The sequence below is a fragment of the Rhodamnia argentea genome, chromosome 4 (assembly GCF_020921035.1).
Source record: "Rhodamnia argentea isolate NSW1041297 chromosome 4, ASM2092103v1, whole genome shotgun sequence".
NCBI classification, from domain to species: Eukaryota; Viridiplantae; Streptophyta; class Magnoliopsida; order Myrtales; family Myrtaceae; genus Rhodamnia; species Rhodamnia argentea.
Window position 1 is genome coordinate 20,268,767 of NC_063153.1, and position 25,615 is coordinate 20,294,381.

Here is a 25,615-nt window from a genome sequence, read left to right on the forward strand (position 1 = left end):
AGGGCTATCCAAACCCTAACGTTTGGATTAAGTTCTACTCAGCTCCTCCTCTCCACATCAGTCGCGGATGGGAAGCACGTACTGAAAGAACCCATGGCTCGTAAACCGACCAAGCGGATCAACCGGAATGTGACACACTGTTCGAAGTCCCCGACGAGAGGCGGAGCTATCTCTAGGTAGACGTGGCTGGTTCCAATTCCGGATTTGGAACCGCTGGTTCTGGACCGGTTCCGGTTCCGATTCGGAACCACCGGTTCCTAAGCCCAATGACTCTTTTCCTCCAAATCTCCTCCTTTTTTTTTTTTTTTAAAAAGCCGGATCGGAACCGGCTCGAAACCGGCGGTTCAGGGCCGGTTCCGAAAATTTAGAAATCAGAACCGGCCCTTGAGGGCCGATTCCAATTCCGGATTGAAACCGTGGGCCCGGTCAATAGACCGGTTTCAGGCCCACGATTTCGTACGGCCATGTCTATCTCCGAGTCCAGCCTCGCGAAAATATGCTTTGACCAATTCTCAGAAATTATTGGACAAGACAATTAACGCCCTGAAGAACGGAAGGAGAATTCTTACCCTGACAACCTGGAGCCCAGGGACAGCGGTATTCACGGCTTTAGGTGACGCTTCCGCTTTTTCTGCATGCGCACTTATGCCCCAAGATTTGGAAGATCTCCGGCTAGCAGAACCACGTGAAGGGAATCCGCTTTTGGACTATCTATCTAATAATTGAATATGGATGTGACTTTGGATGTGACGCATATTTTTGCGCCTTACGAAGATTAAAAGGCCGGTGAGGATAGAATGACTTTTGATTCTTGCCCTTTGCCCCGTTTAATCTAAACGTAGTCGGCAATAGAAACAGAAAAAAATGTTTCTGTTCTAAAAATTATTTTGAGAACAGAAACGTTACCATACGCACCCTTAACTTCTCAAGTAAAAATACGTTTGATAAAATCTTCTATTTCTGAAAAAACTCGTTACTGCTGAAGTTATTTTTCTCTCAATTTGAGAAGTTTAAAAAAATAACTTCTCAAATCAAGAAGTGCTTTTCAGGCCAAAAAAAAAAAAATCTCATAAAGTACTTCTTGCCTCACCTTTTTTTCATTATGCATTCACCCTCTTTTTGATCAGGTCCGCCTCCACTGACTTCGACCGCCGCCCACTGCTGATCATTGACACCCGTCGTTGCTGCCGACAACCACCGATCGCCGCCATCGCCGACCACTGCTGACCACCGCCATCGGGCATCAGAATCGTTTCATCGAAAGTAGAGATGACGACAAAGTTGCCCTCGGAATAACAAAATCAAATATTGTATTTCCTACCGCAAGCGTCTGATACATTTCGAAAACTGTGGAATTTGATCCGTAACATGCGCAAAGGTCAAGTCCAGCTTATTTTGTTTCTCCAATGCCCGATAACTGATGTCGTCACATGGGTTTCATATTAGTATTTCATCACCAATTGATGTTCATCATATAAAGAATTCTTCTTTTAATATTGAGAAAAATTGTCATAAAAATCTTGAATATACAGCACTTTTATCAATTTAATTTTAAATCTTTTAATTTTATCAATTCAATCTTAAAGTTTTTGTGTTGATGACAGTACTTAAGTAGACACTAATTTCCCATAATTATTTTCGTCGAAGTCAAGAATTGCGGTATACCTCGTGAATTTCTCGATCCAACTATGCGCATGCGGCAAGGAAATTGAATTAGAGCAAATAAAGGGGACGCGAACAAATTGTTCCCCACTGTTAGACTTACTTGATTTCTCGATCCAATGATGCCGCTGCTGCACAGAAGTTCAATCGGGGAAAATAAGGCCTCCTCGAACAAAACTTCACGCGGACGTTTCTGTGGACCAGTGCGTTTGACGTTGATGATGGCCTTGGAGACTCCGAAAGCAGAGTGGTAGGGCCGGACGAGACAAATAATTTATGAATGCTTCCCAGTAATATGATTGTGATGGTGGTTGTCGTCTATCTCCTGACCTCGATTCATTTGGAAAGTTTGATTGGTTGACGGAATTGACCTTGCCAACGTCATTTGGGCCAAAAATCAAAGAAAAGTAAGTAAGAACGTAAGTGTCCCATAATTAAATTTAATATCTTTTGCCATCTGTTAAATTTCATAAGTCATGTAAAAAAAAATTTCATAAGTTAACTAAGGAAAATTGTTGATGTGCTTGGACAAAAAAAAAAAGAGAGCGTAATTTCTTAGAGCTGTGAATTAATCTTAATAAAATGCAATATGTTCCGTATATAGATCTAAACGATCAATCTATCTTGTTAGATAAATATAAAAGTGATTCTCCATAATACTAGTGACTGACATATGGGACTCTCATGACATTTGTTGTAACTTTCTTTTGAGAAAATTTATTCTCAAATCTACCTTGTGATCTAGTGTCAACTTGACGTGACATTTTCACCTCGGTAAAATATCCACATTTACAAAGTAATGGGAGTGATAGGTACGAACCGACGTGACATTTTCACGTTGATAACAAATCCATACTGATAAAAATTGTTGAAGTTCTCCAAAATGAAACCGTTTTAAGATATAAAAATTAAGGACGATTAATGGTAGTTTTTGACCAGTTTTGCATAACAAGTGCTCCCACCGACCTTTTTGTATACACAAGGTTCATCCGAATTTTTTATGAAGCCAAATGACTTGATTACCTCATCAAAACCGATGTTCCAACATTCATTTGTGAAAACCGTTTTGATGTCCATTTGGAATATCTAATAATCAAGTGTCCACCTATGCTATTGACACCTAATCTTCTTTGCCCCCGTTGAATTTAATTTATTTTCCATTGGTCTAAATAGAAACGGCCAAAATAGGAATATGTGTTTTTTTTTTCCTTTTATTATTGCGAAATCAGGAAAAAGGAAAAAGAGAGAGAAGGAAATAGAAAAAAGAGGCCCATGCATCTCTCTCACTTCCCCCAAAAAATGAAGGACAGAGGAGGGCAAGTCATGGCGGCGATGAAATGACTAAATCTCATGCAACCAAAAAAAAAGAAAACAAAAACTATTACGTTCAAAAGAGGTGTTCGTCTTTTTACATTAGTTTTTCACCTTATCTCGAATGCAAATAGCAAAAGGGGCCTTTTTATACTAGTTCTTCACAGGTGCATAGCATCGGACGCCAGTATGATAGGAATATAGTTCTAGTGGCAATAAAGCTGTTACAGTCTTGTCTCCTTTTTTTTTTTTTTGCCTTAATTTTAGATAAAATCTCAATGTCATGACTATGAAAACGATATGTTAACAAAATTGATATTCAGCACCAAGATAGAAGCGCCACCGGATAATACCTAGAACGCAACGACTAAGAGCGAGCACAGGAAAACTACTAGATTATAGACAAGAGAAAGTTAGGATGACGATGGAATCAGAAAAGAGAAAAGAATAGACTAGAAGGAGGTCTTGGTCCCATCACCCATCTGGACTCCATTCAGCGCTAACATAGAACTGTCATCGGATATTCCCTGAAAAGCAATGATTAATCACGCGAAGAGGAACCACCCACCTGGGTGGCGCAGCTGGCTTGCGCACTCTTCCTCTCGCAAAAGGTCGAGTGTTCAAATCCCAGAGGCGTCGCAGGGTGACTTACCCGGTGGCACGTGTGTGGTGGCTAGCACGTGTTGCCCCCAGGGTTTACCCCCCGGCTGCCGGCCGTGCGGGGGTTCCCTGGGTCATCAAAAAAAAAAAAAAAAAAAAATCACGCGAAGAGGAAGACTACTATAAGTGAAAAGGAATGGTGACCCGGCTGGAATGATCGTTCAAAGGATGATGCCTAGATGGAAATATTAAAAAAAAAAGTAATTTATCCATCATCACAAAAATGTAGACGAACAACTTTAAGCGACCACCAATATTTTCCTTTTGTGTAAAAGATTATTTGCTCGTGTGGTTTTATAATCAACCTCTTTCTGCAATAGTGAGTATTTTTTAAAGCAATTTGTTTTAATAACAAAGCACATGAATAAAGTGAGTTCATAGAAAGCATAAACGAAAAAAAATGTCCACTTGAAACAGTACAATCAAATATGAAGTATTAGAGGGCGGATATCATTCGTGGAAGGATTTTAGATTATATTGGATATGTAACTTATTTATAGCATTAAACGCTTATAAATAATTTGACTTCGGAAAGATCAATGATTCTCTTGACGAAGGGAACCAATTCAAAACAGGGAAAGGCATCAACTAAACTTGTGAGAACTGCTCTCAATCAATCGAGTATCAATTTTTTTTTTTTTGGGGTGGGGGAGTCTGCAATGAAGTATCTGTTAATTATTAGTTAAGCACGTGCATTATAATCGTTTCATCGAAAGTAGAGACGAAGACAAATTTGCCCTCGGAATAACAAAATCAAATATTATATTTCTTGTTTGCATGCGTCTGACACATTTAGAAAACTATGCAATTTGCTCGGTAACATGCGCATGGGTCAAGTCCAGCTTATTTTGTTTCTCCTTTGCCCGATAACTGATGTCGTCACGTGGATTTCATATGAGTATTCCATCACCAATTGAAGCTCATCATATAAAGACCCCTCCTTTTAATAAGGAGAAAAATTATCGAAAAAATCTTGAATATATTATACTTTTATTAATTCAGTTCTAAATCTTTTAATTTTATCAATTCAGTCCTAAATCTTTTATGTTTATGATAGTACTTAACTAAATTTTTATTTGTACCTATTTAATTTTAAACATTTTGCATTTGTCAAAATTCAATCTATCTGGCCAACTTTAATTAGTTGGTCGGGATTGACGTAAATAATTTTAATAATATTTTAATATATTTCGAATTACTTTTTTTCTTTCTCTTTTCTTTATTTCTCTTTTCTTCTTCCGCCCAAGGCTAGGGCCGGCGAGGGCGACCTCGCTAGCGCTGGGCAAAAGTACCAATATGGGCGAGGTCGCCCATGCAGCGGGAGAGCCAAAATCGGGGGGGGTGCGGGGGGCGTGGAAAAGGCAGGACAGAGAAGAGATTGCCTAAGATAGGTAGAGACGAAGACGAAGACCGAGACGAGCAAGGAAAGGTGAGAAAGCAGTGGACGGGGGGTGTGATGAATCGAATGGTATGGGAATTTTCGGGAAAAGATATGGCGAAGATTGAAAATGAATATAAAAAAGAGAAAGCCAAAGAGATTCAGAGTTGCTGCAATTCTGATGAATCGAATGGTATGGGAATTTTCGGCCTTTCCCTCGAGGGGTGGAGATCCAGAGTGTTGCAGATCCACCATTTCCTTCAAGCCTTCATCTACTTCAGGTCGGCCTCTCATGGCTGGTCAAGGCTGACCTCGCCCGGATCGGTACTTTTACCCATCACCAACGAGGCTCGCCCCTGCCAGCCGCTAGAGAGGAAAGAGAGGGATACAAAAGGAAAGAGAAAATAAAAATAAAAATAATTCGAGAAAGTATTAAAACATTATTAAAAATTATCTATATTAGTATTGGCCGGCATCCACGTCGGCGTCGGGCGGCCAAAGTTGATCGGATAGACTGAATCGGTACAAATACAAAAGGTTTAAGACCGAATTGGCACAAATACAAAATATTTAGGATTAAATTTATAAAATTAAAAGTTTATGACTAAATTAACAAAAGTGTAATAGGTTTAAAACTTTTTTTTTCGACAATTTTCCCTTTAGTATAGGGTGTCTGCCGTTCGGTAGAGGATTATAGACTATTTAGGATATTTAGCTTATTTACCCCTTAACATGTGCATGGTGCACGTTAAAGGAAAAGGTTGCGACGTTAATAAGCGTACAAAAATGCAAGTTCGGGTGTGGGAGAGGGATTGCAACTTCTTGTAGTTTGAGGTCTAATATGCACCAACTACATGTTGTTTTGTTAACGATAACACTTAGGGGGGTGAATAGGTGTTTATGATCAAACTTGACAAAATAATGCGGAAATAAAAATTTCAAGCTCGATAGGAGCGGACATATTGAAACAGAAACATGCAATGCTTTTGTTAGACAGTAAATAGATGCGAGTAGAGAGTAAAAGACAATGCACAACAGATTATAGTGGTTCAGCTTTTGGTAAGTTTATGTCCACTTTTCCATACTAACATCTTACTAGCTGGATTTTACTAATTAATCAAAATGAGAGATTACAGAAAAATGTAATCACTTGAACACAAGCACTTCTAACAGAAGCGAGTGCTGCTTCTACCAAAGTTATCCCACTCTACACACTTGATTCTTTATTACACCTCTCACAAGATTTCGAGTAAATGCTCAACTAAACAATTTAGAACAAGTGTAGCTTTCTTGAAATAGGACTATTGATCTCTTGATCTATCTAATTTCTCTTCGGACTTTGTGCTCTTTATATACTCCTTGTCTCCATCCCGCTAGATAGAACCATAACAAGGATCAATCTCCAAAACTTGCTGTTGGTTGATTGTCGAACAAAGATCATATAACCGTTGAAGAAAGAGGAATGAGAAATTTGAGAGGATTTGCTCATCCATACAATCAAATCCTCGAATCCTTAAATCAAGCTTCTAATAAGGAAAATTTTCTATGGTGATTGCCAATCAATCAAGAGTCCTCTTATAGAAAAATATGAGAGTATCTTTGTGATTGTTGGTCAATCATTATAACTTAGAAACACAATACTAACTAGATAATTGACTGTTAGTGAGGAAAATTTAATCTACGAAGCAATTAAGGATAAGATTGAATAAATAGTGAGGAGTAATTGAAGATTGAAATACATCTCTCCATGATTATCTCGTATTATTCTTCCTCTATCCATGAATCATGCTTCCATTAGAATAAAAGCATTGAGGATATTGAGTATTAAAGGCGTAGAGATATATTTGTAGTAAATCCTCAAAGTATAAATTGAAGTCATTTCAACAAAGTATGGTAGTATTGTTTCCTTCAAAATCAAATGTAATTTCTCAACACTACAAAATTATGGGGGCAAAATGAATTGTCTCCTAAAAAATTATAATGAGGTTTCAAATTCTCCTTTTAAGTGGTGTTGCTTTGTATTGCAACCACCTTAGTTTTTAAACGATTCTCACTTCAATGATACAACTACTTTTTCAATCACTTGATCGTCAATTACATGAAAAATTGATCACTTTAGTGCTATTGATGATTTGTGTGGTCGGAAAATCCTACGTGACATTATTTAAATATAAACCGTTCGATGTGGCTCGCCAATGAAGTAAGTCAACAATATTGCGTCTGAAGGATGTGGTCTATGTGTGTTATTTGATCCCAAATTAATGAATTGGGGCTAAATTTGTTTTCTTCTTCAAAATCTAAACTCATTGTGGTCTTCAATGGAGGAAGTGGGGCAAAAATTAAGTGCTGAAATTTGAATGGAGATCGGGAACAAAATGGACATCGCCCAATTAAGCATGTTCCAATCAAGAATCGGATGAACAAGAGTTGGGGAGTAAAGGGAGCTGTTAGGATTTGACGTACAATTACAATGAAGTAAAGTGTGAAAGCGAAAAAGATAAATCGAGACAAGGTTTATCCTATTATACCCTTAAACTAGGGTTACTTCAGCAGAGGATTTCACTATAATTAGTACTATGCATCTCTTTGCTACATCACTCAATTATAAACAAAAAAAGTATATATAGTAGTAACTAATCCCGAGCCAAAACCTATGCATCTATTAGTGAAAAAAAATGGGCTCAAAATGTAAAAATCTCTCGATGTTCAGGGGCGCTACCCCCTTGAGATCCGTAGGTGCGGCTCTCCCTAATCTCAGCCCGCTTAGTGGAAAGTGAGACACCCGTGCTTTCTTTTCGATAGGTAGTATAAACCACAGCCTAATAAGAGAAATAGAGTTACCAAAACGAAGCAGTTATTGTAGTCGGGCCTCTTTGGAGTCAAATAGTCATTGTGGGCTATGTCTCCCACACTCTCAATAGAAATTACCTTGAGTGATATTTATTTTGACACTTTTGGAAATAGCTTAATTGAAGCAAAAAAATTTCCCTAAAGATTTACGATATAAATGTCCGTTAGATAGACTAAATCAGCTTAGATCGTTTGGTTGTTGATGATTGATGGTGGGTACAATCTAATACGATATAAATGTCCCTTAGATAGACTCAAATTGTAATGTTTGGAATTGTTTCCAATTTCATACTCGTTATGATCGTCTCAAGTAGTGGTTGAGTGTGAACAGAGTATTTCTATATGTTTTATATGCTTTTGCTGGTCCAATTTTCAAACACGAGTCGTCCAAGACAAAATTTCGGCACTAGGAGAATGCATAGTAAATTTAATGCCGGAGTTGTTGTATGCATACTCATCATTAGTCGAGGAATCGGAAAATTGTGGTGGCATCTTGGAAAAAGCTTTTCAGAATATTTTGTTCTAAAGATAAATGGTCATCGACTCTAAAAACTATTTTAGGTTGTGGATGGCACCCAACCTGATTGACCCGAAAAGCTCAAAGACAGCGAAAATTGATATCCTCCTCCTTCTTCTTTTTTAGAGTGCTTTAGCCATATAATTGGATCACCGTTTCTCGCACTCCTTGTATATGATGTCAAGTGAAGATAGAAATAGAATTGTTCATTCAAAGTTTTGATATATGCTTCTTTCAGTAACAGTGAGTCTGTTTTTTTTAAGCGAATTTCGTGTTGGGTTGAATGTACTTGAGAGTAAATTATCATGATGATGGAATCACTGACTCTGCAAAAAAAAGAAAATTATTAGGGTCATTGGTGGTCTTGGTCTTTTTATGCTAGCCATTCACCTAACTACACATGCGAAATTGCAGAAGGTATTAAATTCGAACAAAGACTTGGAATGCTTTTGCCGATTGGATTGAAGCGGCAATGTAGCTCCTATCTGCTTTTCTTTCTTTGTTTCCTTTTTTCCCCTTGCTTTTAGATATAATATTTGATGTTGTGGCCAAAAGAGACTTACTACGATATAATCGATAAATGATCCTCCCATCTGGAGCACGGGCTAACTAAAGTGCTGGTGCATATATAAGAACAAAACAAGAAAATTGTGATTATATAACAGTTTTTGGGTGATCGAAAGTCTATTTTGTGATAAGATTCGGTATATAACCATAACGAAGTAAAACGCAAAAATAATATAAATATATCGATACATAAGGTTTTATCTTGTATCTCACTCCAATATTTTGGACCACAAAATATAAAGTAATAATTAATTAAAAATTATTATATTTGTGAGGTCCGTTCTTTTAAAAATTTGTAATGCTCAATGTACTATTATTTTCATAGCCACCGAAAATCTGTTATTGCTGGCAAAGTCTTGGGGGTAGGAACCGACGAGCATGAGGAGTGTGGACCTCAGGAAGGTAATGGCTGAGAGAGTTGTTTTGAGTCAATTCCAAGGCATCCCCAGATTCCAAGCGTGAACACATGGAATATGCGAAACGACCAACGTACAGAAAAGTCAAGTAATCATGACTTGCCTCCTGCTTTCCCTTCTTCTTCCTATTTACCAGCGAGGCTTAAATGGGGGCGCAGAGACAGTCCAATTCTCATTTTCTGCTCAAAACCATCAGTAGTAGTCTAGTCTGAGAGAGAGAGAGAGAGAGAGAGAGAGAGAGAGAGCGTGCACAGCAATGGAAGATCAACCCAAGCAATCGAGTTCGTCCGTCCCTGGCGCCTCTAGTTCCTCCACCTCCGGGCCACCTGCTTCCGACGACATTGGGCAGGAGAGGTCGGATCAACAGCAACAGGTGAACAATTACTACATATTCTTGAGCTTTAGAGGCGCTGACACTCGCAATGGCTTCGTCGATCACCTCTACCATAAACTCCAAGAGGTGGGCCTGCCGCTCCATCCAAACTTCGAGTTGAAAGATGAGAACGACCATCCCTGGGACTTGGACTTTGGTAAAAAGCTTATCAGTGCAATCAGGCACTCTAAAGTTTCAATCCCAGTCATCTCGGAAACGTATGCAGCTAGCGAATTGTGCCTCCGTGAGCTCATTGAGATAATGGCGTGCAAGAAAACCGGGGGACAAATAGTCTTGCCCGTGTTTTACAAGGTGAAACCCCATGAGGTGCGAGACCTGGAGGGGGCCTTTGGAGAGGCTTTCAGATCCCGTAGGCAATGTTTTGAGTGGGAGGATGTCGAGCAAAAAGGGCCGGAAGCACTCCAAGAAGTAGTTGATTCTAGAACATTTGAATCAGAGAAACTTACGAGAGGGTATGTCATTTATCTTGTTTTAACATATCCTTGTCGGAACAAGAATTTTTCTATTTATCATCCTTAATCCCTTTTTTGTGGAGACATTAATAAGTCCTCATCTATTGTGTTGTTTGACAGGCGTGAGGCAGAATTAGTGAATAAACTCATAGAAAGAATAAGGCTCGAGCAGCAACATGATTCTCAACCACATCTTCCCGTCAACTCAGTTGAAATTGAGGATACTGAAGTCTCTAGATCCTCGACCTCACCAGAAGGAAGTAATTCTGGGCCATCTGCTTCGTCCACCTCTGTGATTGGAAACAATTACTACATATTCTTGAGCTTCAGAGGCCCTGATACTCGCAGTGGCTTCGTGGATCACCTCTACCATAGACTCCAAAATGTCGGCCTGAAGTTCCATCCAAACTTCGTGTTCAGAGATGATAATGACCTCGCCTTCGGCAAGGACATTGGTAACAATCTTACCAGTGCAATCAAGCAGTCTAAATTTTTACTCCCAGTTATCTCAGAAAAGTATGCTTCCAGCGAATGGTGCCTCCGCGAGCTCATTGACATAATGGACTGCAAGGAATCCAATGAACAAATAATCTTGCCCGTGTTTTACAAGGTGAAACCCTATGAGGTGCGAGAACTAATGGGGAACTTTGGAAAGGCCTTCGAAGAAAGAAAGCATCGCTTTAAGATGGAGGATGTCAAGGAAAAAGGGCCGGAAGCGCTCAGAAAAGTAGCTGATTTAAGAACATTCGAATCAGAGAAATTTGAAAGCGGGTGCGTTGTTTACCTTCTTTTAACAGATCCTTGTCAGAAGAAGAATTTTCTATTTTGTGGAGCCATTAATAAGTTCTCATCTGTTGTGTTGTTTGACAGGCACGAAGGGAAATTAGTAGAAGAACTCGTAAAAATAATAACAGACGAGCTGCGACGTGATTTTCCACACCCTCTTCCTGCGGACTTGGTTGGATTCGATAATCATGTGGCTGAGGTTACGAGATTGGCAGATACTGCTTCTTCCGAAGTTCAAAATATTGTGATTTATGGAATTGGTGGCATCGGTAAGACAACTCTAGCTACGCACGTCTATCATAAGCTTTTGGACGATTTTAAATACCACAGCTTTATCAAGGATACAAGAGAAACAATTCAAAGCAAGGGCATAGTGCATGTTCAATCTCGACTATTGTCAGATATGACAGATACTATTGTTACAGTGCCTGATCCCGATAGAGGGATCAACATGATACGAGCAGCTTGTGCTAAGAAAGTACTTATTCTTCTTGATGACGTGGCTTGTCAAGACCACATCGATAAATTGATTGGAGGCTGTAATTTTGGGGCAGGAAGTAGGATCATTATTACATGTCGAGATAAGGATCTCTTGAAGCCTGAATACAAAGGGTATGAACTCACAGAAATGAATATGCAAGACGCTTTGCTTCTGTTTAGGAAATATGCATTCAAAGGGGAACAAACTCCAATAGAACTCGTCACTCTTTCTAGTGATATTGTTGCCACCACAGGAAGGATTCCCCTAGCTCTCGTGATTATAGGTTCATTTCTCAATAGAAAAGATAAAAGCATATGGACAGAGACGCTGGAGAAATTGAAGAAGGTGCCTCATATTGACGTACAACAAAAGTTGAGGATAAGTTACGAATCATTAGGATATGAGGAACAGCAAATGTTTCTAGACATAGCATGCTTTTTCATTGGAATTGACAAAAGAATTGTTGCCTATCTGTGGAAGGATCTTCATTATCGCGTAGATTCCGGATTCAAAAGAATGATGGAACTTTCGTTAATGAAAGTTGATGATAACAATGAGTTGAGAATGCATGATCACTTAAGAGATCTAGGTAGAGCTATTGCTCGTCCAGCACATAAAAAGCTTTGGAAATGTAGCAGACTATGGGACGAGGAAGCCATAACTGTTCAACGAAGCGAGGTAACAATCATGTCTACTATTGGCCTCTCCCATGTTCTCTAATGGTAGTTCCTCATTATTATTCTTATTGTGTATTATTAGTTCCATCTATATTGCTCTTTTGCTGTCCTCACATCATTTTCTAGCAATTTTGGTACTTCTCCTTGCTATATTGCAAGTTGAAGATCCTAGCGTCGCCCAGGTTTGAAATTTTCCTTATTCAAATATCATTTAAGTATGACAATATCGGAAAATGCTACAAAATGCATAAAAAAGTTTTCTAAAATTTAATGCTGATTAACTTATATTTTTTGACCAAATAACAAGAACTTTATCATTGACCATCATCCAATATATGCAGGTTCTACTTTATGGCAAAAAGAAAAGAAAAGAAAGATTTCAGTTAAATTATTTGCACCTAATAACTATTGACTATCGACTTAAGAATTTATTCAATATCAAGTACTAAGAACTTATGTAGTTGATTTAATTGTATTACCCAGGGAATGTTGTCGTCATAATTGAAAGAGCCCCTTGAAATCTATCAATTTTGTTGAATAATCTAGAAATGTATAATTGTAATTGCTTTAGTTTCTAACATGAAAAAACACTAGGTAATTTGGATGACTCTCACTCTACAATTAATTTGGAAAATTCTTATGTATCTTGTCACAAATGGGAATGATATACTTAAAATATTCAAATCCTATTTTTGGATTGCGAATATAGCTTTTCTTCTATTGCCGCCGCTTAGACCCAGAGTCAAATTAACAGATGTCATAATATAATGTAAGAAGGCAATTCAAGATACATTAACAATTTTTTTTTGGTCAGAAAGATACATTAACCATAGAGTAAGTGAAGGTTTTGGTTTAATTATGAGCTTTGCCTGTATACCTGGATCGATCATGTTTATTCATATGAAAGGTGAAAACTCACAGTAGTTCGACACCTGATGCAACAACATAAGGCTATTCTACCTTGCTTTCCTCTTTGTTGACTTGCAATCTCACTCTATTCCATGAGATAATACTTTTGGTTTTGCAATCATGTGTACTAAAACTCACTATGCTATGTCACATCCAAAAATGTGAAAGAAGCAATCAATCTTTTTCATTGTCGGCTCTTTTGCAAATGATGCAAAAATTCAAATGACACTATGATATAAGTAAGAAAAGTAAAACTGTTGGGCTGAAAATAGAAACTCTAATAGATAGAAGGCTACCTGCTTGATAATTGAAATCTTCCAATTGGGCTGAAATGACATCATTTGATAATTCAAATGACATCATTTTTGCAAATGATGCAAAAATTCAAATGACACTATGATATAAGTAAGAAAAGTAAAACTGTTGGGCTGAAAATAGAAACTCTAATAGATAGAAGGCTACCTGCTTGATAATTGAAATCTTCCAATTGGGCTGAAATGACATCATTTGATAATTCAAATGACATCATTTTTGCAAATGATGCAAAAATTCAAATGACATTATGATCTAAGTAAGAATAGTAAAACTGTTGGGCTGAAAATAGAATCTCTAATAGATAGAAGACTACCTGCTTGATAATTGAAATCTTTCAATTGGTGCAATTTGAATGACGGCTGATCGACTAGTTTGGTCATCTTAGGATTAGTGTTGATCTTTTTGAGCTTGAATATCCAAAATTTAAAAGTCAAGTTCAACTTCTATTCCTCACTTCCTTTCTTGCTGGAAACTTTTGGTCGCATAAATATGCAAATAAAGATAGTTGGGAAAAGAGAGAGAGAGACCCATATGGAACAGTAAAATTGTATACAGAGAGAAATGACGATACCTAAAGGTAGCACATCATTAATATGCTTGAGTAATTGTAACTTTTTGTTAACATACTTTTATAGGTTTTTGTTCACTTAATAATGTAACTTTTTATTGAAACCAATTAATTAAAAAAAAGAGCTTTTGTCAATTATTCTTCTCTTAATTGCGTTTTTCAATGAAACGAAAAGACAATGCTTGGACTGCACAAAAGCCCATCTATTGGAAAAGAAATAACTTGTGGCATACAAGTGGAAATCGATATATTACATGATTGCTTAGTCATAAAAAGGTCACATATACTCTGTAAGTGTGGAGGAAATGCATTCATTGGCCACAATAACATGGAGACGTACGCTTTCAAAAGGCGGTTGGGTGGTGTGCTATTCCTTATGTAATGACACTTTATTCATGTCAAGATCAAGAAATGCCTTGTGCTGATATGTGCTTACCTCAATTTTTGTTTTTTCGGTTTTCTTGTCGTTGGTTTTTTGTAGAAAGAAAATACAAATATTGAGGCATTAAGTCTGGACGAAAATGGCTCAAGCATGTTCATGAAGCGAAAAAGCTTTAAGAAAATGCCTTACCTGAAATTCCTTCATATGAGTGAAGTCGAATTTGATGAAGATGACGAGGATTCACTTTCTGAGTTAAGATGGCTAGAGTGGAAGAGTTGTCCTGATTCTGTCACCGTGGCCAATGTTCATTTGGGGAAATTAGTGATACTCAATTTATCAGGTGGTTCTATTAGTGAAAATTGGGGAGGATGGACTTCAATCACGGTAAAGATCAGGAACGTTATCTCTTTTGTTGCATTTGCTGACAAATTATTCTATTTCCAACAACTAACCTCGGAAAATGTCTCTTTCTTGTAGATGGAGAGGTTGAAAGTTCTTAATCTTTCAAAGTGCTCAGCTTTGGAGAGCACTCCTAAACTCTCTAAGTTTCAAAGTCTAGAGATGCTAATCCTGGAAAATTGCGACAGTTTGGCAGAAATCGACCCTTCCATCGGAGATGTCAAGCGCCTCGTTTCCTTGAACTTGAGGTATTGTGGGAGTCTTCAGGTGTTACCGGCACAACTAGGCGAACTAAGAGAATTGGAGGAACTTCTCGTAGACGAGACTGATATACAAGAAATCCCTGAGTGTATAGGATCTCTGGTGAAGCTGAAGACGCTTAGTGCCGTGGGTTGCCGTCTACTGACTCGAGTTCCCAGCTCACTACGGCATCTGGTAAATTTGTTGACCCTGAACATGAAAAACTGTAAAATTTTGCCACAACTTCTGGACTCCTTCCAGGCCCTTGGGGGACTGCAGCGCTTGTCGTTAGAGTATTGCTGCAAGTTGGGACGGATCCCTCCTTCAATTGCGAAGTTGGGAGAGTTGTTTGAGCTGGACTTGTCACATACAATTATTGACGAACTACCCGAATCCATGGGGGAATTGAAGAAATTGAAAATTCTGAGGATTTCCCATAGTAAGATTAAAAAGTTGCCGAGGGCCATTGGAGAATTGAAAAGCCTCCAAGAGTTGCATGCCTCAGGCTGCTCTGAACTGGAAGGACAAATTCCTCGAGAAATAAGTGGATTGTCTTCTCTAAAGACCCTTCGTTTAGGTGGAAAAAAGATTTCTGGCTTGCCGGAAAACTTCCGTGAGCTTTCTTCTCTCGAGAACCTCAATTTACTTGGCTGTGAGCAGCTTCAGTCACTGCCAGAACCTCCTTCCCGCTTATCATCCCTGCAGCTCACCTGCCGGAGCGACAAGCTGCCGTCGCTCTCTCACCTAACGCATCTGAAGGAGCTCACTCTTGACTCTTGCATGTCTCTTCAAAGCATCCCGGAGCTTCCCTCCTGCATCTGGAAGCTCCGCGTTCAGATGTGTCCCAATTTGGAAAAGTTGTCGATTCTTCCCGAGTGGAATTCCTTGTCCGAGTTAGAGCTCTTGCAGTGCTACGGGCTGAAGGAACTGGATGGTCTGGAAGCTTTAACATCCCTAAGAATGTTGAACCTATCCATAAGCACAGACTTGTCCGACGTCAACAACTTTGACAATTTAGATCGGGTGAGTTCCTCGGACACGCGCAGCTTCGTTTTTAAAAAGGTGGATAATCTCCATGTGATAGGAGGCCTTGAAAAATTGGGATCCCTGGAAGTGTTGAATATCTGTGAGCGCAAACACATTGCACGACTGAACCTTTCAAAGTCGGAGCATCTGAGGCAATTGATTGTTAATAATTGCCAAAGGTTAATTGAAATTCGCTTCCATGACAAGATAGAATCCCTGGAACGCTTTGAGAGGGATGGGTGCCCGCCACAAATCACCACTCTTCAGCACTCGACAGGTCATCGGATAGTACTGGATGCTTAATTCCAGAGGGAAAGAGCAGCAAAAAAAATTACTAAAGTTTCCATGCGAAAGTTAGGTTTTATATTTGATAGTACTGGAATACAATTTGAGGGGAGCAACACCGAAAACATTGAGCTGAGGATTTTTTTTGTCGTGTTATGATTGGGGTTATGATGAGAATGGAAAAGATCAGGATCTCCCAAAGTATATTAGCTGTCTTCAGTCAAATAGTAAGAGATTCCTCATCCTCGACATCTGAGCTTGTGTAAGTAATACTTTTCTCCTCCTTCAATCAAAGTCAGTTGTCTTTTACTTTGTGGTCGTCCCATTTATGCAGAAGCATGACGAGAAGAAATTCACTGTCTGATGGATTCTGGAAACTGCTTGTGCGTAAATGATTATTGATTTCACTTTAGCGATTCCTTATTTTTTCATGGAAATAGGCAGTGAAGGGACCATAAACGTGTATTGCATTTTCTCATAGCCGGTAAATTAATGTCAAGATGAAGATTTGCTCTCTCTGAAGGTAGATATAAGGGCTTGATAACGCTGAAAGTACAATTATCAACGGTGGAAATCATGTAGTCTTTCCTTGTTTTACTTCTTGCCTCTATTAATCATCTTGCAAATTCTTACCTCTATACCATTCGCAATTTCCTCCTTCAGTTTGGTCATTGTTTGGCGATGACATTGTCTATGCCTCAGAGGCTTCAAACAAACAGAAGATGTTCAATGCATTGGTGGATAACATTGTCAGATCCAAACCAGAAGTATGGAGAATGTCCTTTAAATCAACTTCATTGCTCTCATGACTTTTGGATAAAATGACATGTAATCAATGCGGAGCTAGAAAGGTGATTGGTTTCAGCCCTTGAATGTTTGAGAGTTGATCTAGATCTCTAAATGCCATCTTTTCTTGAACTACTACTCAAATCAGAATGTTTTGTTGCAGCTGCCCCTGAACAGAATTGGGAATTCAATCCTGCAATAAGCAGTTGTGTTTCAGCCAGAAATGTGCGCCTTTTTTGGCTAGGCTGATGGTGGGGACAAAAAAATCTTCAGAGCTCGGGTATCATCCAGCTGTTTATGGCACTGAATGAAGTGGGAGGAGCTGTGCATATGATTTTTACTTCTGTGGTGAGCTTAATTGATACTGCATCAGAAGCGAGGACTTCCAACTACAACTGTAATCTTGACATAGGAATAGCTCATTGGCAATATCGGGAGTGCAAATTGACTTGGAAGATACTAGTCATGTTCTCTTATGATAATTTGCACAATAGTTTGATGTGTGTCTCTGAATCCTGACGAGAGAAATCATGTTCTCTTATTATCATTTACACAAAGAGAATACCAGAATGATGGAGAACACATATGCCTCGTGTAGAATTATGGAGAATATTCGCATGACCGCAGCACGACAGAGATCAGATTCTGGAGATCATCCTTCTTTCCTAGTAAATGCAAATATCGCAGGTAAAGTATCATATTCAGTTGAGATTACCTACTTCAAATTAGTAATTTCAATTTGGCATGGGGTTTTTCACGTTGATGTCTTATTGTTTTCCGTCTTATTTCCGGAATCCCGGGGAAATTGGTCCACTAAGTGAATGCAATGCTTCAGCATCATCTGGCTTGTGATCCTGGTGGGAATGAAAATAGATAAGAATGCCTTTGAAGTACATTGCAAATAGAGTATTACCTTTTTCCAAGTTCTATTAAGGTTCGTTTTCTAGAGCACAGGATGTTTATTATGTGTTTCTTTCATTCATTCTTGCATACTATTAAAGAACTTCATCCACCCAAAAGCTTAGGCCTTTAGTATTATTTAGTGTTGACTCGATGGGTATAACCCCTGTTGAAACCCTTTGTGGAATAACACTTCTAACAATTGATTGATCCCGGTAACTACTCATGTCTGTGTGGTTTTGATTGCATTTTCAGAAGCATATGTCCACTTATTCTGTGATGGATTAATACGCCAACTGGTCGCTCCATCATAAAATTTTTACATTTCTCAAATCCAGGATACCGATGGTGAAATGATGAATTTCCATGGATCTATATTCCACTATGTTCATCGATTGAGATGCTAATACATAGATTGCTCAATCTGTGGGTGGATTCATTTACTTGATACTATCAAAAGTAACATCTAGATGGTGGAAACTCCGGTAGGAATCATGTTGCGCTCTTCTTGTTTTTCATCATGCCTCTATCCATCTCACATGCTCGTAACATCAGTTAGTGTCTTTACATATCGAATTTGCATCCTTCTGTTCGTTCTCCATTTGGTGATGATAATTTCTCACGCCTCTGATGCTTTGAATGACCGGGATCTTCACTGTAATTTTGGCAATGGTGTGAGATCAGAACCAAATATCTGGGATATGGATGCAACGGGGACGTTCTTTAAGCCGATTGCATTGCATCGGGCTTTATGAACGGGAACCGTCCGTCGTAAGAACGAAAACAGGTACATCTAATTCACTGCTGGAGTGTTTGAGGACTGCTGGATCCATGAATGTCCATCTTTCCTTGAACTATTGCTTAATCAGATCACAATACTTTGTTACGAATGCCACTGCACAGGAAGAGAATTGGAGGTTCGACTCACTAAACACGAGAGAATGGTAGAAACGACCTACCAGGGTCCCTGCTAGAAATGTCTATTATATCGGGCGTAATGATATGAACTTTTTCTTGAAGGATGTCGATTTTCCTCAGAATTTTGGTTATGTTACTGACAAAATTTTCATAAATATCATCATTTTGGCTCGTAAATTGTACTTCATGTTATTTATAAACATGCTTATAAAAATTGCAATTGATCTCGTGTGTAACTAAGACTAAGAATACCTGTTCCTAATCTTCAGTGTAAGTATTCGGGGAAAATTACGTAGAAAAGTAAAAAAAGTAAATGAAAGAGGGAGTAGGTGAAAGAGTAAGTGGCATTGGAAGCTACTCTTCCTCGATTACGGTCGACAAACTAACCAACCTACTCATTTTCATGACTTTCGCGCTCTGTTTTCTGAAGTTCGAGACTCGATAGATGCAGCGGAAGGCAGAGATTTGCAGAGCATGCCACTTGGGGTGCTCCCCCAGATTAGATGGTTGTCTGGATATACGCATATTTAAGAACGTTGACTTTGGGTCCTCCAACAGGTGACTGACATGTGGCACTCTCGGTTAAATTGAGTCAATATCACAAAAATCTCAAATTGATATATCTGTGACAAATAAATGATAAAAACCTCAAATGGATACGCCTGTCAATAATCACATGTCTAATTCAGCCATTTAAAAGTAAAATTTAATGAAACTAACAAAAAGTAAATTTGTCACAAGTGTATCAATTTGAGATAAATTTATTACATGTGTACCAGTTTTGACTTTTTTGTGATGGAAAAAATAGTTTGTGGTAAATTTGTCACAAATATAACAGTTTGAGATTTTTTGTGGTATTAACCCAATCAAATGGTATCAAATAATATTGGTTTAGAATTAGGCTTGTCATTAATTTACCCTCATCATGTTAAAATATTCTCGAGTGTAAGTAAAGTCACACCTACTAAACACCATTCACAAGCCTTTCTTTTCCATAGATTCATAGGGTTCTCGTCGCTACCAAGGGACGCCTACCCACCGTTGAAACCATGATGATCTCCGCCGCCGCCCATCTCTAGATTGGATCGACGTGCTCATCCCGCATCCAATTCAATCCTTCGTAATGTCGGAATTTTCTTTTCTTCTCTTTTTTGTAAATTCTATGATTCTATCCATAGTGAAATGCATGTTGATTGTCACTATTTTAGTTTTTGTGAAAAATGCCTGCCTGTGCATGTTATGAATGTGCACCTTCACTGAATGGCTCATGTGAATAGAAAAGATCAGGATGACTCCAAAAGTGTATTAGATGTCTTCAGTCAAATAGTAAGAGATTCTTCATCCTCGACATGGTATCAATCTGCGCTTGTGTATGCAAATTAACACTTTTCTCCTACTTCTATTGAAGTTGGTGTTCTTTCGATATGTGGTTGTCCCATTTATGCAGAAGGATTCTGGAAACTGCTCGTGCATTAGTGATTATTGATTGCGTTTTAGTCATTTGTTATTTTGTCATGGACATTAATGTTAAGATGATGAATCTCCATGGATGTATATAAACTTTGCTGATCACTTGATATGCCAACATGAAGATTGCTCTCTCCGAGGGAAGACATATGGCCTTGATCATGCTGAAAGCATTATTATCAACGGTAGAAAACCCCGTTGAAATCATGTAGCCACTCTTTCCTTGTTTTACTTCATGCCTTTACTAATCATCTTGCAAACCCTTACCGTTATATCGTTCACAATTTGTTCCTTCAGTTCGGTCATTGTTTGGTGACGAAAATGTCTACGCCTCAGAGGCTTTAAAAAAACAGTGAACGTTCACTGTATTGTAGATAACAGCGTCAGATCCAAACAAGGAGTATGAAGAACGTTCATAAATCAACTGCGTTGCTTTCCTAGAGCACAGGATGTTTATTATGCATTTCTCGCGTTCATTCATGCGAAATAAAAAAGAACTCCATTTACTTGTTAGAAAAAGTTCTACCTAAAAGCTTAAGCTAGCTCCTAGTTAGTGGTAGATTGCATGCATGTAACCCCTATTGAAACCCTTCCTTCAGGCTTCAACCAATGTGGAATAACACTTCTAACAATTGACTGATCATGGCAACTACTCATGTCCATGGATTAATACGCCGCTGGAGGCACCATCATAAGATTTTTACTTTTCTCAAATGCAGGACACCGATGTTTTTTTTTTTTTGGTAAGGGCAGGACACCGATGTTGAGATGATGAATTTCCATAAATCCATGTTCAACTTTGTTTGTCAATTGGGATGTTAATACATAGGTTGCTCAATCTAAGGGTGGATTCATGGACTTGATCCAGTCAAAAGTAACATCATGTACGGTGGAAACTCCGTTAGGAATCATGCAGTGATCATGATCTTTCATGTTTTTCGTCGTGCCTATATCCATCTCACCTATTCGTCCAATCAGTTATTGTCTTTACATATCGAATCTGCATCCTTCTGTTCGTTCTTCATTTGGCGATGACAATTTGTCATGCCCTTGATGCTTTAAATGACCAGGAGCTTCACTGTAATTTTGGCAATGGTGTGAGATCAGAGCCAAATATCAAGGCTATGGATGCAATAGGGACATTATTTAAACCTATTGCTCTCCGTCATACTCTATGAACGGAATTGTCCATCATATGAATGAAAACAGGTACTTCAATTCACTCCTGGAATGTTTGAGAACTGATCTGGATCCATGAATGTCCATCTTTTCTTGAACTATTACTTAATCAGATTGGAACTATGTTGTAGATACCACCGCAGCGGAATGTAATCAGAAGTTAAACCTACTAAATACAAGAGGACCCCGGAAGTGGCCAGCTACTGTCCTGGCTAGAAATGTCCCTTATTTTGGGTGTGATGATACTTAGTAACTTCTTCTTCTTCTTTTTTAAGGATGGTAATTTTCCTCAAAACTTTGGTTATGTTACTTATAAATTCTTTATAAATATCATGATTGTGGCTCGTAAATTGTACTTTATGTTACTTATTAACATGCATACAATGATTGCAATTAATATGTTGTGTTTATAACTAAGAATACCTGTTAGTAGTTCTCCCATAAGATCCTAAATCTCCTCAATGGGCCATATATACCCGACGATACCTATCATTAGCACCTCATTCATAACATAAGCACAATAATCCTTTTTTTTTCTGCTGATTGTTGACCATTTCCCTAAGAAGTATATATTTTCAGTGTAAAACATAAGGGACAATCACGTTAAAAAGTAAAAAAAAAAATTAAAGAGGCAATAGAAAGTGGGAGTAGGTGAAGGTGAAAGTAGCCGAAACTTTCTCGAAATGGCTTTAACTCATCGAGAATGAAGCTTTGTAATTGTAACAATGGACGCGTCCTGCTTCAAAATATGAAAAAAAAAAAATGCTATAATAGTTGATAGTATGTTTTTTCTGCTCTGTCTATATCAGCCATAAAGTTCGAAGCCCACTAACCAGAAAAACACAATCCTTAACTCTAGGAACCTTGGCTTCGCGTATTACTCAAAGAGCTCCTCATCTTCATTCTCTCATGAAGTCAAGTTCCTGAGTGACGCCTATATTAGACATGATTGCCACTTTGTTCGTTGTCAGTTAATAATGTCGAGGTTGTACTTCAGCAGTCCATCAACTCAACAATACTGTATTTTCTTTATGGCTACGTAAGATACTATTTCGCGAGAGAAGAGAGATACCAAATTGAAAAATTTAGGGCGAGGTTTACAAGAGGAAGAGAGATGTAAAAAAGGAAATGATCCTGCTAGTGTTGAGTGGTTTCCCATGTTCTGCGAATACAAATGTGATTGGTCGAATCAATCGATAAAAACATAAATAACGAAGATTCAAAAAGATATCGTTCTTTCTTTTGATCTTTATTTAATGACCACCAGCTTGGAAGTTAGCCAGAAGAAATCATTAAACGAAGACTTCAATCGGTATGTACGTGAATATATTAAAAAAATATTGATAGATGTCAATTTGATGTGACTTGTTCCTTCAGCTGGATAAAACATCAATGGGCGTCAATTTGATGCAACTTTAGCTGCATAGAAAATTGATGGAGCTCAATTTGATGTCGCTGGGCATGTCCTTTTCTTGCCAACTCTGCAATGTGTGTCCGTCTTGTGATTAAAGTACGATAATAACCAAGTTTAAGACTTCAAATTGCGTTTATTTTGAATATAGTGTGTGAAAACCACCTAATTTTATCTGTTTAAACCAATTAGGAAAATTCATTTCCTTCTTTTCTGAGTACATTAAAATACGAACGTGCAAGATTTCGTATGTGATTGACATACATAACATATCGAAGGCATATATAAAAGACTCATTTCAGCTTTACCCTTTGAAATCAATAATGCCAATAAGGCAACGACTCAGCACTTTGCTAAGTCTAGATCAATTTGCCAGTTTATTTTTTCTAATTGCATCAATTATATTGGTTTATTGTAAATTATTCTCATTAAAGAAATGGTCAGTCCGGAGAGCCAATAGGAATAATGGGGGGTGGTTGTCAAGGCCAGTAGGAAGCAGACGTCGAAGGCGAGTAGTGAGGATCCCAAGAAGGCAACGGCTGAGGAATTAAATTGACCCGATTCGAAGAATGCAAATGGCCAAATTAAAGAAAATTAAAGTTGAACTATCAAATTGAACTTTCCTCAAGAGTATGAGGACCGATTTTGAAATGGCCCCTTTTGACACTATATCTATATGCATGCTTTATTTTTAGGAAAAAAGCCGTAAAAAATCCCAAACTATATTCATTGTGACGCATTTATCATAAACTTTTTTTTTTTTGTGTAACAAAAACCTCAAACTTTTATCGATACGATACACTTACCCCAAAATTTTTTTGTGACACTAAAAATCCTAAACTTGTATCTATGTGACACATTAACCTTAAAATTTACGATAAATGTGTCACAAGCCTATAAGTTTGGGGTTTCTTATGCCACAAAAAGATAATTTGAAGTAAACGTATCACACTTATATAAGTTTGAAATTTTTATGTAAAAAAAAAAGTTAGGGTAAATATGTCACAAGGGTACAAGTGTAGGGTTTTTGATGTCACAAGCAAAATTTTAGGATAAATGTGTCATTATGGGCATAGTATAGGGTTTTTGGTGGTGTTTTCCCTAATTTTTAACAAGTCTTGGAAACACTTCTATTTCACTCGTCTTTTTAAAAAAAAAATTAAAAAGAAATATTTCATTCACTTCCCCAAAATACAAGAGAGAAACATGGTAGTTCAACCCCAAACCAAGACAGTTCTCGGATAACTTCAAAACAAAATAAGTTCCAAATAACAAGATAAATCATTATAACTTGGTTATGGATCACACGCTTAAAGAGCGCATCTCTGACTTCTTCAACCCAAAAATCAATAGTTGATCACCTAATCTATCTTCACTAATGAGCACACACTGATATCTCCATTTGCCGCTAAAGCTTTGCCTTTCGATAGTACGTGCCTATATTTGATGTCCCCGACACTATCGCCGAGCATAGCAAAAAGATTGAACGAGCGCAGCTTCGACATTTATGAGAGCGAAATCTTCACGAATTTTCTTAGATCTCCTTTAAAATTTGACTTGTTCGCTAACGAAACTCAAGGAAAGAGAAACCCCAAAAACACCCGAAAATGTACACGCAAAAAGTCTCAAATTAGACTAAAGTGGAATAGAAATATTCTCGAAATGAAATAGATAAGCTTTCAGATCTAGACTAACTCGGAAGAGAAAAGTTTTCCGATGGAAGAAAAGCAATATAAGGAAATAGAGAACCAAAATAGCCTAAGAGAAAAGGAAAAGGAGGGAAAGATCTAGCGCAAACCCTAACTTCTATGAAAATTGAAGAAGAAAATTGCGTGAAAATAAGAGGGAGAGAGGAGAGAATAGGAGAGAACTTTAGTCATGTGCTTGATGCAGAACAAAGGTAACTTGTCATGTGCCAAGTGCCAACCCTAGCCTTCTCTCCACTGCAAATGCCATATTCACCCAACTCGACAGAGTACTAGGTTATATCTAAGTAGGCATAAAAGTGACTTTCATTTTTCGTCGCTTATTTATATCACTACAAAAAAATACGGATTTAGTCATAAAAAATTTGTGATGAAAAAAATTCGTTGCTAATTTCAGACGAAAATAGCGACAAAATGAATATTCGTCGCTATTTGTGACGAAAATAGCGACGAAAACATTAGTCGCTAATTAGCGACGAATATAGCCACGAAAAAAAATTCATCACTAATTTGCGAAGAAAGTAGCCACGAAAAATATTCCTTCGCAATCTCCTTTGCGACGACAATAGGCTTCGTCACCAATTAACGACGAATATCTTTTTTTGTCGCAAATTCTTCTCTTAAAAGTTAGCGACGAAAATCAACGTTCGTCGCTAATTAGCGATGAACTTTTATTTTTGTCGCAAAATTAGCACTTTGAATAAAAATAACAAAGAAAATATTAAAATTACCGACGAATCATTATTTTCATCGCTAATTTTAGTGACGAACTGTATTATTGTCGCTAATATGACAGAAATAAAAATAAAAAATAAAATGTTCAATTTAGCGACAAATTAGCTTTTTCGTCGCTACGGTAGCGACGAAATTTATTTTTCGTCGCTAATACGATATAAATAAAAATCACAATAAAAATAAAAAATAATTAACGACGAGCAATGTTTTTGGTCGCTAATTAGCGATGAAAACCAAA

At 37.9% G+C, this 25,615-nt stretch overlaps 2 protein-coding genes across 5 annotated transcripts in view; both read left to right on the forward strand.

Moving 5' to 3' along the window:
• Positions 1–17,429, forward strand: part of LOC115741023 (disease resistance protein RPV1-like) — a 36,959-nt gene extending 19,530 nt beyond the window's left edge. The window contains exons 5-6 of the mRNA XM_048277430.1: positions 16,716–17,126; positions 17,225–17,429. The gene's annotated coding sequence lies outside the window, so the exon portion shown is untranslated. The remainder of the gene's footprint in view (positions 1–16,715; positions 17,127–17,224) is intronic.
• The window catches only part of LOC125314630 (disease resistance protein RPV1-like), a 40,809-nt gene extending 20,212 nt beyond the window's left edge, over positions 1–20,597 (forward strand). Inside the window, exons 4-9 of one of the 4 annotated variants that reach the window (XR_007198103.1) lie at positions 9,735–10,207; positions 10,328–10,978; positions 11,078–12,152; positions 14,803–16,279; positions 16,335–16,449; positions 20,151–20,597. Coding sequence is in view for 3 of the 4 variants with exons in the window: in XM_048277427.1 (XP_048133384.1) it covers positions 9,735–10,207; positions 10,328–10,978; positions 11,078–12,152; positions 14,425–14,709; positions 14,803–16,279; positions 16,335–16,348 (3,975 nt within the window). In the remaining variant the exon portion in view is untranslated. Of the gene's footprint in view, positions 1–9,734; positions 10,208–10,327; positions 10,979–11,077; positions 12,153–14,424; positions 14,710–14,802; positions 16,585–20,150 lie in introns of those variants that run through there. The other 3 variants (XM_048277427.1, XM_048277426.1, XM_048277425.1) reach the window with 3 other exon arrangements.
• Positions 20,598–25,615: the final 5,018 nt, after the last annotated feature.